Here is a 13,412-nt window from a genome sequence, read left to right as displayed (position 1 = left end):
TGGTGACCACTGTCCCTTCTGCATTTTGTCAGTTCCTTTCACTCTGGGATGTTTGTTTCTTCTCTTTAGAAGTAAATAGGAATCCAAGAACAGCCACCCTCTTCCTCCCCTCCAGCTCAGCAGTCTGCTTAGACAGCGGGGTGACTGAAGAAGAACATAGCTGAGGGAGAACTTGTTAATGGGGCTTCACCCAGCTTACCTCGGTCAGCAGCTCCTGCACCTGCAAGTATCGGGGAAAGGTGTCTTTTGGTTTTTTTGCCGGCAAAGAACAGTGGACTCTAATAGTTTGACTACATGGAAATTATAGCAGTGGAACTGTTAACAGTTAACATCTTGATTGCTTTCTTAGCTGCTGACGCTGGCGGAGGAGGAGGAAGGGTATTTTCCGTATTGTGTGTGTAAGGGCCGTTGCGACATTGGGTGGGCTCGTGAAACAAATCTGTTTTCTTGTGTCTGAAACTTGGTTGGTTTCATTTTTTAAAGGTGCCTGTACTACTCCTTCTTGGTAAGAAAGTCTAATCAACAGCGTGATCCTACCTTTTTTGTAGAAGGTTTACACTTCAGCAATTAGAGTGACCTACGCGGCTGGTGGAACACGTAGGCCCCGGGGCCAGGCATTCCGGGTGTACGTGGAGTACTGGGGTTTAAGTGGCAAAGTCTCTTCAGTGGTGTGAGTTTACCTAACTATTGATCCATTAGAGATTCCAAAAGTAGCGTCTGCTTAAACTGAAGGAAACCACTGCTTTTCGTCTATGATGGTCTTTTCTCTCACAACAGGCTTTGGGCTTTACTGCCGTTGAAAACACGAGCCGATTTCAGTGGCTCAGCTGTAGGATGGTTTCTTTGTTAGACAGTGAAAACCCAAGCCTTGCAGTGTTCGTGGTCTCCTGTTGTGACTTTGCTTTGCTTGTTTGTTCTGCTGTGCAGCTCTCGTGACTCCAGACAGGGACCTTTTCTTTTCTTCCCCTGTGGAATGAAGCAGGCCGTTAGAGAGCTTATGTTAAATTGGTGGAGGAAATCATTTGAAGGCTGGATCTAGTGTCTTTTGTAGTTCCTTTCTTGGCAGAAGTTTATGTGTATGCCTAAATACAGTTTATAAAAGTCCAAGCTGTATGTTACTACTGATTAATGAGCCAGTATTTATTATAGATCTGATGTGTGCCAGACAGGAAGACACAGAACTGGGGTGAGGAGTAGGATCCAGGAGTGTTAAGATCATTACAGTACGGCTGGGGGTCGTGTTTACTGTACAGGTGGATGGGAGAATGGAGATAAACGTGGTGAACATATGGGCAGGCGGAAGAATGGGGTGTGTGTGTGTGTGTGTGTGTACACATGTGCCGGAGCATAGACTTGTCACCATCTTAGTGTCATGGGGTGAGAGCAAGAAAGACTTCCCGAAGGAGGCAGCATTTCTGTGGCTGTTTGAAAGCCGTGGAAAATAAGCCAGCTGCTTGTAGTGTTGGCGTGAGAGGGGACCGTGCTGACACCCTCCTGCTTCACATCGCCATCCTCCCCTGTGTTCGTTCATTCGCTGTCTGCCGTATAGGATGCAAGCTCTTGGAGGGCAGGGATTTCTGTCTGTTTTGATAACTTCTGTATCCTGAACACCTAGAAAAGTGCCTGGAGCACAGCAGGAGCTCAGATGTGTGTTGTATGAAAGAATGAAGTTTGTGAATTTTAGAATAATTGCCTTTGGTTTACCAAGAATCTCTCTCTACAGTTCCTTCATATTTTTGCTTCCTGTTTTTCCTTCTGTGTACTTGAATCTGCCTGTTGGTAACATGTTTCCACGCTGTTTCACAAACCCATCCCCTCTTTTCCATCTCTCTTACCTCGTTTAGTTTCCAGAATACCTTACCTGAGTTGGTGTGATCTCCTAATCACTGTTTTCATGTCTCTGTGTGCGTCACCTTAAATCTCTTCTCCACAGCTGTCAGAATCATCAGTCTCAATGCAGAACTGACCAGAGCCTTTCCTTGCTTAGAGTCCCTGGTGGTTCCCATCTGTGCAGAGTGGAGTGTGCGCTTCAGGAGGGCACGGGAGCCCGGCTGCGGCTTGGGTTCAGCTGCATAAAGTTCTCGTAGCATCTTGTAACATAATAAACATGGGTCTGTTCATTTTTCTTTGTATCGCGAGTGCCTGGCATGTAATACAGGGTTCAGCAGTACTTTTTCTGAGTCAGTGAGTGCGTGTAGATATGTATAAAGGAATGAATAACTACAGTAAGAGATTCATGGAAAATGCTTGCTGTTTGGATAAAAGATAGTATAAGAATCTAACTTGAACGCTGACATATGAGAACAGTTTTTTGTTTATTTCTCCCTGGCTCTTTTCCTTGTTTCTTTAGAAATTTGTGACTGTGCACTTGTGCCCTTACCCATGTGTGTCTTTTCTCTCTTCTGGCTGTAAATTCTACGTTTAAATTTCTGCATACATTTCTGAAACCCTTAGGATTAAATTATTTCTACAGAACACACACTGAGAGACAACCCTAATCTACCTGTTTCCAACTTAAAATGAGTTTTATTGTTATTCTTTGTAATTTCTCTTAATTTCCTCTCCCCCCCCTTAAATGTGTGTGCACAACTCAGATTGAAAATCTCCAAGAGCAACTTAGAGATAAGGAAAAGCAGATGAGCAGCTTGAAGGAGCGAGTCAAGTCGCTGCAGGCCGACACCACCAACACCGACACCGCCTTGACGACGCTGGAGGAGGCCCTGGCCGAGAAGGTGAGCGGCCGGCCCGGACCCCTCGCCCACACGTTTCTCCTGCTTCCTCAGTGATCTGAGATTTGTCTGGCGATGAGCCTTGGGTAGAGAAGACGGAAGAAGTTGCTTTGGCAAAAAGGAGGAGAGCCCCTGTGCTACTGCTGACATGCCTGGCGTAAGAGGGGGAGGGAGGGCGGATCCCACACTCCGGGGCAGTGGCCGGAATTTCTAAAGAATCAGCCCCCTGCTCCCCATGTACTATCTTCTGAAGACAAAGAAGCGTTCTTTTTATTTATATGCTCAGCTGGAACGTGGTGATGTGGGGGTCTCAGACATCCGCCGTCAGGAGGCAGGACTGATGCTCTCCCTCTGCCGCCCGGCACCTGAGACGTCCGCGGGCTTTAGCTATTCATGCCGGTGCTTGCTGTCTTCCTGGCCTTGGCCGGGCCACTTCCTCTTCCCTGGATAAGCAAACCTAGTTTTTCAGGAATGGCCGACTAAACAAAGAAGTGGCCCCAGATGGCAAGTGTTAATGTCCTGAAAGGAGGTTTAAAGAATCTTGGTGGGGCATTTTAATTGGATTTTTTTTCTTTTTTTAAGAAATAGGGTCAGTGTTCCTTAAGCCTCTTGGACTCAGAATGTTTCAGGCTGCCTGCCAGGGACCAAGGCTTGATCCCTGAATATATTTAGAAATAATACCCAGAAATATACTTAAATTGCTTCAACGTTCAGACTTCCTGAGTATCTGTCGACAGAAGTTTTAATGGTTTCCCTTTTCTTTACCCTTCTTTATGCTTTAAGCTCAACAAATTATGATCTCCCCAGCTTCCTCCATTTTTGGTATGTGAATTGTGTGTGGATTGTTTCCATTGCTCTGTAGGCAACATGTGAATTATATGTAGAGAAGAAATACTTGCTACTTATTGTCCTTAGGGCATATGTATAAGTTTTTTGTTACTTGGGAATTGAATCAATGAGATTATCCCAAAGGAATACTTTCGGGACATCTAATGCTGGTTAAGATTATAGGAAAAGAAACTGAGGGCGATCAAAAGAACAAAGCCGATGTTTGTTACAGCAGGATAGGTAGGAAGGATGAATTCTTTAAAATGTAAATTATTAGTGGCTTGTCACTGTTTTGAGTGGAGGATGGAGGCGTGAAATTTTCTCAGCTAAAAGCTGCCTTACGCGGGCGGGGTGGTGGAAGGGTGGAAGGAGCGCTCTCACGTACTGATGTGCTCTCTTACCAGGAGCGGACAATCGAACGCTTAAAAGAGCAGCGGGACCGAGATGAGCGGGAAAAGCAGGAGGAAATTGATAACTACAAGAAAGATCTTAAAGACTTGAAAGAAAAAGTCAGCCTGTTGCAAGGCGACCTCTCAGAGAAAGAGGTAAGGATCACCAAAATGGGATGACGTGGTTTGCTTCTCGGTGCATTGTGTGTGTATACTGTTGGTGTTTACGTAACGCGTATAGAAAGTATCTGATTGAAGATTTTAAAAATACCCTAACAGCTGGGCTCGTGGGAAGACCTTAAGGGCTATTTCGGGACCTTGCAGAGATAGAGTAGACCGAATCCTTTATTTCCTGAGTCTTACCTCTTACTTCTTTCAGCTGTTATGAGTTGGTTTCTTACTTGCTAATGACATTTTATAGCTCCTAAAATAACGAGATTTCTCCAGTTACATTTGGAGAAATAGTGTGCTAATGGTAAGGGGGATGGACAGAAGGAATACACGAAAGGAGGGCTGTCTGTCTGCCACGGCTCTTGGAAGATCACCTCCTCGTTGGCAGAGAATCTTCAATGATTGTTGACCGGTCATTAGGTGACGGTGTATTTTGACCTTACTTTTAGGGAATCTTATGATTTCACCTAAATAGCAAAAATGCCTGCTGCCTTGTAATCAGATAATCCTGAGCTGTAGGGACGTTCTCAGGGTTCTCTTTCTAACACCATCAGGAAAATTTATGGAAATTTCAGTTTCTAGTAGAATTCTTCCACAAGGGAAAGGCACTCCCCGTGTAAGTCGCTGTGGCTCCTGAGGCTGACCGCTTTTGTTCACGGAGCGGGGTCTACTGCTGTTTATTCTGTGGGAAGGGACACGTGGCGATGGAGCTCTTCCAGTCACTATTCCACTGGGAATTCATTTATTTTAGTCAGAGCTTGAAAGCCAGCGCTCACACCGTCGTTCTACAGTTCACGTCCTTGAAATGGAAGCATGTCGGTGTGTAGGGGTGGGCAGGAGCCACAAGCCCCCAGCAAGGTCAGCTGAGGAATTTAAACGTCCGCTTTGTTAGCAAGTGGTATTTATTCTCCATGCGTTCTGGCGTTGCTTCTTGCAGGCTTCGCTCTTGGATCTGAAGGAGCACGCTTCTTCCCTGGCTTCCTCGGGCCTGAAGAAGGACTCGCGGCTCAAGACACTAGAAATTGCTTTGGAGCAGAAGAAGGAGGAGTGTCTGAAAATGGAATCACAATTGAAAAAGGTTAAAGAAAACTCTCCCGTGTTCTTGCTTTGCTGTGGATAAGAACGTGGGAGAAAGCTCCACAGTGTTCACGTGGAGTAACCGTCTCCTAAAGCTCGAAGTACTATTTATACCTTGATTAGCATTCTTGGCATCCTCACCCCAATTTTACTTGACTCCCGAGAGTCCCCAGACTAATAGAAAATTGACAGTTCAGAGGAAGATTAAAATATGCAGCTCCTTTTAGAGGAAATGTAGAAAGACCACAATGTAACAGTCTCTGTGATCGGCTGTTTTTCTTCCACTAGCATTAGGCTCTCCTAGGAGGAGATGATGTAACAGACAGTTTGACCTCCGTACCCATGGGTATGAGGACGCGGTGCGGACATTTACCGTCTGCTTTGTTGACGTCTGGCTGTCCAGGGTTTATCTGGCAGTCTGTGGTTTTCAGGGCACTTTCATGTACATCCCGGAGCTGTCAGCTCTGATGAACTGGGTCCCGGTCATACATTTACTAATGATAAAAGGGGTGCAGTCCAGTCTTGAGACTGCAGGTGCTGTTCTCAGCCAGCTCCTGTGTGCTCCACAGGAACCCCTCTTAATGGATCATTATTTAGGTTATGCCAAAAATGAAGCCATGTTCTTAAGCTAAGGAAAGAAAGAAATCCGGTAGCTTAAAGTTACTTTTGAATATGTTTTTGAATATGTAGGAAGAGACTTTTTTCGAGATTAACTAATGGAGATTTGATAGTTGGCTCTCCCCCCTCACTGAGTAAGTGGAGACAGTTTTCTGTTGAATAGTGGAATGTTGGAGGTGAAGCCGCTAGACGCACTTAGGGCTGTGAAGCCGAGCGGCACCTGTCGAGAGTAGTAAAAGGCGTTCACTGCTATTCCCAGCTGCCTGTTGATGGCAGCCCCGCATTTTCTGTTTGTTGTATTTAACCCTCTTGTAATGCTGATCCTTCTACCGCTGGTCGTTTGTCTGGTCTCTCACACCTCGTATTTAGGATTGTGAGGAAAAGCGAAGCGGCCTTTGGGTGGAGGCGGTCCTGGCTTCCCGTCATTTTCCTGCCCTTCGTGTTCTTCTCCTTGTGTTTTCCCGTGTTTTACTCTGGACGGTTGTAACTTCTCATTTTGATCAAATTACTGATGTTTTCCCATCATCCTGCTTCCGCGGTGCCCTCCTCCGGAAGGAGATAGTCATTGTGGTTTTCTGTTTGTTTTGTTTATTTTTCATTTCTTTTTATTACCCCTTTTCTGCCTTTTCCACTCTTGAGTGTTTTGTATGATTCCATTTTCCCTTCCCTCTTGGAATATTTACTATATTTCTTAAAATTTTTTAAAATTGTTACCCTGGAGTTTGCAGTATGCATTTTGGCTTTTTTCCCCTCAGCTTTTTCAGTTGACAGAAGTGTGTGTATTTAAGGTGTGCAGCACGATGACTTGGCCTTGGTGTACGCTGTGGAACGATTACCGCAGTCAGGCTAACTAGCACATTCGTCACCTTTTGGTTTTCGTGGTGGGAACGCATTTTAAATTGGAGTAAAAATGACATACAGTGTTGTGTTAGTTTCTGGTGTGCAACGCAGTGCTCCCGTGTTTCTGTTATAAAACGATCACGAGAGCCGAGTGAACGTGCATGAACATAGTTATAAAACTTTTTTCTTGTAATGAGAACTTTTAAGATTTATTCTCTGAGCAACTCTCAGATATGCAACACCTGTTTGTAGTCACCACGCTGTGCGTTACATCCCTAGGACTTAACTGTTTTGTAACTGGAAGTCTGTTCCTTTTGGTCACCCTCACCCATTTTTCCCGTGTCTGACTCCCTGCTTCTGGCAGCCAGCAGTCCCCTCCCTGCGTCTGTGAGCTCGGTCTTTGGTCGTGTTGTTTTTGGACTCCACGTATGAGCGCGGTCATCTGTATCTGTCTCTCTCTGTCTGACTGACTTCACTTAGCATGATGCCCTCAAGGCCCATCCATGTTGTCGCAAATGGCAAGATTTCCCCTTATTTATGGCTGAATAACGTTCCTGTGTGTGTTCATGTGCATACATACATACACACATACATGCCGTGTTTTCTCCGTCTGTTCATCCATTGACGGACACGTAGGTTGTTGAGAACACTGTTTAAGACCTGTTCTCTTAGCAGGTTTCTGGTATGCAGCGCAGCCTTGTTAACCACAGTCAGCATCTTGCACGTTAGAGCCCCAGGACTGACCTACCTCACAACTGAAAGTTGTGCACTTCGGCCAGCTTCTCCCCGTTTGCCCCTCCCCGGGCCCACAGCACCACCCTTCTACCCTCTGCTTCCATGAATTCAGATTCCACGTTATAAGCGAGGTCTTTGTGCTTTTTGTACGTAGCGTTTCTTTTTGATTCTTTCTGGGAGTGTCCGTTTCTCTGCATATATTGCCCATCTGTTCCTGGATCTTGTTTCCTTTTCCCATTCCATCCTTTACCTGTTAATCCTAGTTATTTTAAATTCCCTGTCTGATAATTCCAACCTCTGCGTCAATGTCTGAGTCTGGTTTTTAGCTGGCAGGGGCTCGAGTGGGAGAAATGCCCTTCCCCGAGGTGGGACAAAGCTCTGTAAAAATCGTCACTCCTGGGGAGTCTGTCTTTGGATGGGGGCGCCTGGGGCACACTTCACCGTGGTTACTCTCCCCCCACCCGCCAGAACCAGTGGGGTCTTTGTCCACTCTTCACTGAGACCCTGGGTGGTTCCTGGAGGTAAAGCCCATGAACTTTGGGGGAGCTCCCCAAAACTGCAGCCCCTGGGACTTTCTCACTCTTCCCTGGTCTGTCCACACTCGGCCTGCAGCAGTTCCTCAGAGAGGCCATGTAAGTGTTTCTGCGGACAGCTTCCGCTCCGGGTGAGCAGATCTCAACTGCCACTCTGTGGGTTTGCCTTGTCTCTTGATTTTGGAGGGGAAACTTGTCCTGTGACCCCTGTTCTCTGATAGGTGTGCTTCCCTCGCATCATTGCATTTTAAAAGCAGGACAGTGAAATAAGCGAAAGACAAATACTGTGTGATCTCACTTGTATGTGGAATGTAAACAACAACAACAAAAACTGAATGGATAGATACGAAGACCAGATTGGTGGTTGCCAGAAAAGGGGGGTGATGTGTGTGTGTGTGTAATGGGTGAAGGTGGTCAAGGGGTACGAATTTCCTGTTATATTTGTGTGTATATATATATACAACTGTGTAGTGATGGGTATTAAATGGACTTACCGTAGTGATCATTTCCCAATATGTACATAAGTTGAGTCATTAGTTGTACCTCTAAAAGTAATATAATGTATATGTCAGTTATATCTCGGTAAAAAGCAAAAAAGTAGGAAAAAGAGAAAGTATTGTCAGGTGGTTTCTTACTTGCTGGTTTTAATTTTTCTCAGTAGTTTATTGGATCGAGGCGCTGCGCCTCGGTCCTCTGCGTTAGAGTCTGTGTCACTGTGTAGCCTGTCTGTAGGTTTATGTGAAGTGATGTTGGCGTATTTTCTTCTTGGCTGGAAACCGTATCTGGTGTGAGGTTTGTGTTCTAATTTGTATTAATTCAGAAAACTGTGCTTATCATGGGAATTTTCAAAGAAAATCTCTTCCCTGTTTTGTTTGCAGCAGGGAATGACTAGTTTGAGGTAATGATAACTTGAAGTCATTTTGACCTGTTTATAGCTCAAGAGTTTATACCCTGTGCCTGAAGTTTGATATTTTGTGTCTTAATTTTCAGGTAATAACCTCGGAATTGTTAAAGAAAGCCTTGAAATGTGACTTTTGAACTATCAACATTTTTTAAAATGCTAAATTATTCCCCCTCCTCTGGAAAGAAGTATCCAGTAGACTCTGAATGTCTTTGTTCATGGTTTTTAACCGTTGACTTTCTGTCCTTGCTTGTTCCATTCCTGTACCGTTTCCTTTCACGTTTCTTTCTTCTCTTCTGCTGACGGCCTCCCCTCAGCACCCTGAGACAGTGCTAGGTGCCAGGCCGCCCATCCGAGCCAGTGAGCGAGCCGGCAGGGGCCGCGGGGGCCTGCCTGCCGTTTCCCTGTGTTTTGCACGAGTGTTTTACGACTGTGTGGAAGGGTGAATGCACTGACCCTCTCATCTCTCCTCTCCTCAAGTAGGAACTCTAGATTTTTTTTTAAAAAATGACTTCTTTGTAAAGCGCACCGAGGCGAACACGAAGTAGAAAGTCCCCGTGAGACCAGAATTCCCCCCCGAGCTTGGGGAGGGTGCGTCTGTGCCGCTTTTTGAGGCGAACACGGAGTAGAAAGCCCCCTTGAGACAGCACCCCCGGCTGGGGCGGGGGGCGTCTGTGCTGCTTGCGCTCCGTTTCCCTCTTGGTGAGGCGGCTCGTTCAGGCCTGCCTCTCTTTCCCTTGCTCTTATTTTGTTGTAGCTTTTAATCACGCAAGTTTTAGGGTAAAATTTTGCTGAAACATTAAAATACACGTCTGCCAACGCAATCTCCTTTCAAGGCTGTTGCTAGTAACTGTGTCTTTTCACAACTGACTAAACCTGTAACAAGGTATCAGTAAAGGACTTACTCCTCAAAGCACAGCCGTCGCTTGGGCAAGACATTTAGCCCACGTTTTAGAAATGTTTCTCTCTCACTCAGGATGTTTTGCATCAGCGTTTTCTGAAGGTTTAACAAGAATGGATATTTCCCCCATTAACATTTTTTGAAATTATTTTAAGGGACTAAGTATGTTTGTTCTCTATTGAATAAGGAAAAATAAGTCATCTTACCCTTTACTCTCGTTAAATGCATCATACACTCATGGCTTTAGAGGTTCAGGAGGAAAACTGAAGACTTGAAAGTTAGTTTTTAATTACTGAAACTTCTTTGTATTTCAGGGCGCATGGAGATATAGTTACCATTTACAACAGGATTCTGAATTTAAAAAAAAAAAACAGCTTTTCTAGGTTCTTAATGTGATTGTTAATTTATTTGTCTGATGTTACCTTGTAAAATCCTGAATCCTTGCATTAGGAAGGTTCGTGTGTGGGGAGAGTGACTTCCGTAATCTCACTCCGTTCTTGGGGCACCGCCTTTGCAGGATCTGTGTGGTTCTAGGTGCTCAGGGCCGTGTGGTCCGTGCGTGCTCAGTACAGCGGTATGTGGCGGGGAGGGCCCAGTGGGACTTCTCAGCGTGGGCACTGGCTGTAGGAAGATCAGCTTTTGACATCGTTTTGGAGGGGCCGGCAGTCACCTGACGGCTGGTTAGCACGTCTCGCTAGACTCTGAGGCAGCTCTTGGCTTAGCATGACTTTTGGCCTCAGAATAAGTATTCAGAGGTCTATTGTTTTTAAAAACTAATTTATTTGAAATCTAAGAATTGTTTTTACATTTATTACTAATGTTTTGTCTCTGTAATATTTAAGCAGAGAAAACCTGATAAATTGAGGACAGCTGTTTGATATTTGATAATACCCTATTTCGTTTGGAGTATAGGTGGTTTTTTGGGACACGGTCTTCCCACCACCACTGTACGAATATCTGACAGAATTTGGACACTTTTCTTTGTAGGCACACGAGGCAACATTGGAAGCCAGAGCCAGTCCAGAGATGAGTGAGCGGATACAGCAGCTGGAGAGAGAGATTGCCAGGTACCAAGATGAATCTAGCAAGGCCCAGGCGGAAGTTGACCGCCTCTTGGAAATCTTGAAGGAGGTGGAAAATGAGAAGAATGACAAAGATAAGAAGATTGCTGAGCTGGAGAGGTAAGGAGGGGGAGCTGCAAGGCTGAAGCATGGCTTTAAGACTGTATACTTCGGGGGACATGTTTTTCCAATAGATCTGCTTCCCTAAAGTTAGGTTCTTGAGTGCCCGGTGTTACGTCATCATCTGTTCTTTACCCTGACTCAGTGTGAGTTCACTGTTGTAGTCCCTAAGGCCGCACAGAATGGGAGTAAATTGGGAAGCTGTGGACTTCGACACCATTGACTGGAGAGAGAGTATTCACTGAGTAAGAAGCTAACGTCCGCTGGCTAGTCCAGAGCGCAGGTAGCCACGTGCTCCCTGTTTATCTGTTAAAGGAGCAAAGGAGCCTCAACTTCAAGGACTAAACTTTCTTCACTGGTTTAGACCTTTTTTGTCGAGCTGATGCTCCTCTGGGCTATGAGTTTTTAGACTTTGTATTGTGGAGAAGCAAGCTATTACATTACATAGGTCAAATTTAGAAGAAGGAGGGGCACTTTGAAGACAATTTAGACTTTGAATTCTTCAACATGAGCTTAGTTTGAATAGAACCAGCCAGATAGCTCTCTTTGTATTTTGTCTTTCTTTTTCTTAATAGGATATTTTGCACTAAAGATAAAAAATAGGCCTCTTGGCCTCTTCTTTTACACCACGTATTTAACATAAATTCACAAGGGCCTAGAAGCAGTTCTCCAGGAGGACTGCGTTCATCATGGTGTGTGAACCGTCAGAGAGACGGACAGTAACAGAGGGAAGTCACTCCTCCGTGTGCCCCTTTGAGCCTCATTCATAGAAATATTTTATTTCTGTGCTCTTACATGCTGAGCGGCAGTAGACTGCTTCCCTAGATTGTTTATTAAGTTTTATGTTTTCAGATTACCGGTAGACTTGATATTTCCCCCCCAGAAGTTATTTTTTTCCTCCTGAATTTTGATTTTCAAGAAACTTAAACAATAAAGTCTAGTCCTGAGGATTCTTCTCACTAAACTGAAGTGTGCACGACACGGCTGATCACCCACTCACTTGTTTCCTCTGGTTTTGGTATTAAGTCTATTCGTGTTTTCTGGTCTCGTTCTGGAGAAGATGAAGGATAAAATTCTTTAAGTCAGAATTAACAAAGCATCAGTCTCAGGATTAGATTCTGTGTGTTTTGTGTGTCTTCTCCACGTCTGCACCGCACCTTTACCCTCAGCAGACACACACGCACGCACATACACCACACACAACACACGTACAAAACGCGCACACAACACACGCGTGCACACGCGCGCGCGCGCGTGCCCCTCACATACTTACATGAGTACACACCTCTCTGCTTTTGGGTCAGCCTGAATCAGCAGCAGTCCTGCATGTCAAAAATAACGTGCTTTTGATGGATTAGTGACTTCTCACTAAATATATTTCAATATTTCAGAAAAGAAATTCTTTGATAAAGTTTTACTTTTTGGTTTGATTGTTTTTGTTTGTTTGTTTGTTTGGTATTAGAATTCTTCATTGAAATGATTGCTTGCTTTTCCAGGCCACTTGCTTGGAAAACATTTCAGTTCATTTGTGGACCCAATACTGATTTTGGGAGATGGACATGATTTGAACGACAGTAAGAAGTAGGATTAACTCTATATCTGACATCCAGAGCACACCAGAGAGCCTTTGTCCGCCCTTGTATTTCTCACATCTGGGGGAAGAGTTGTAAATGACCTACTCTTTCCATAGAACGTAGCTTACAAATTTGAAAAAGTATAGAGAGTTTTATTCTTTGTTTGTGCAGCACTGTAGTTTTGTTTTAGGGTTTGACACAAAGTTTCTTGGCTACCAAGAAAAGAAACAGTTTTAAAACTCAGTTGCTGCTGGTTTGTAATTCGTCACTGAGCAGCACAGTGTAAGACAGGAGTAAAAGGTGGTTGCAGTCACTCTGCTCCCGTCCCGGGTTGGGAGGAGGCGCATGTGAGCTGCTCTGGTCTTACTAACCGTTTGCTTCTTGTGTTGCCATCCCACTGTTTCCCACGTGTGGGCGTCTGTCTCCCTGTCACTTATCATTTGAGTATCTTCACCCTCCTTTTGATTTGTCCTGTCACGGTCCTATTCCATTGGGGTTTTGGTCCTGTGTCTCTCTATGTCCACACCCCTCTTGACCACGCTGTTTCTCAGAAAGCCAGGCTCCCGCAGCCTGTACCTTCCACGCCAGGCTTCTGTCCCCACGCCGTCAGGGGGGCTTGTGTGGGACTTCCTGGGAAAGTGAGTGTTACGCCAGGCCGCGGTTCTGGGCCGGATGGAGCTGCGGCTGCCGCTCTTGCTGGGGCCTGCTGGGGGTTTTGCTTGATCAGAATTAAAGACCAGCCAGTTACGTGTCACGCTGACCGGTACCTCGTAGGGCCGTTGCTGGTGGATGAAGTGTGTGCTTTCTCTGGTAAGATCCTGGTACCGTGGGTTATAACTGTCTTGGTCTTGGTTTCTAGCCCATCTTGTATGTGATTGTCCTCACGCGAGGCTGCCCTTTAAGTGGTAGCCTCTGAACCAGTGAGCTGTAGTCTC

The 13,412-nt window shown here is 45.2% G+C and overlaps 1 protein-coding gene across 14 annotated transcripts in view; it reads left to right on the top strand.

Annotated features, from left to right (window-relative positions):
* ERC1 (ELKS/RAB6-interacting/CAST family member 1) overlaps positions 1-13,412 on the top strand; it is a 289,429-nt gene that overhangs the window by 117,093 nt on the left and 158,924 nt on the right. For all 14 annotated transcript variants that reach the window (XR_010377761.1, XM_064478870.1, XM_064478865.1 and 11 more), the window contains 4 exons: positions 2,595-2,732; positions 3,962-4,102; positions 5,055-5,195; positions 10,710-10,903. Coding sequence is in view for 13 of the 14 variants with exons in the window: in XM_064478870.1 (XP_064334940.1) it covers positions 2,595-2,732; positions 3,962-4,102; positions 5,055-5,195; positions 10,710-10,903 (614 nt within the window). In the remaining variant the exon portion in view is untranslated. The remainder of the gene's footprint in view (positions 1-2,594; positions 2,733-3,961; positions 4,103-5,054; positions 5,196-10,709; positions 10,904-13,412) is intronic.

The sequence above is a fragment of the Camelus dromedarius genome, chromosome 25 (assembly GCF_036321535.1).
Source record: "Camelus dromedarius isolate mCamDro1 chromosome 25, mCamDro1.pat, whole genome shotgun sequence".
In the NCBI taxonomy this organism is placed as follows: Eukaryota; Metazoa; Chordata; class Mammalia; order Artiodactyla; family Camelidae; genus Camelus; species Camelus dromedarius.
The sequence above is the reverse complement of the archived record's forward strand: the minus strand, read 5'-3'. Positions and strand labels throughout refer to the sequence as shown.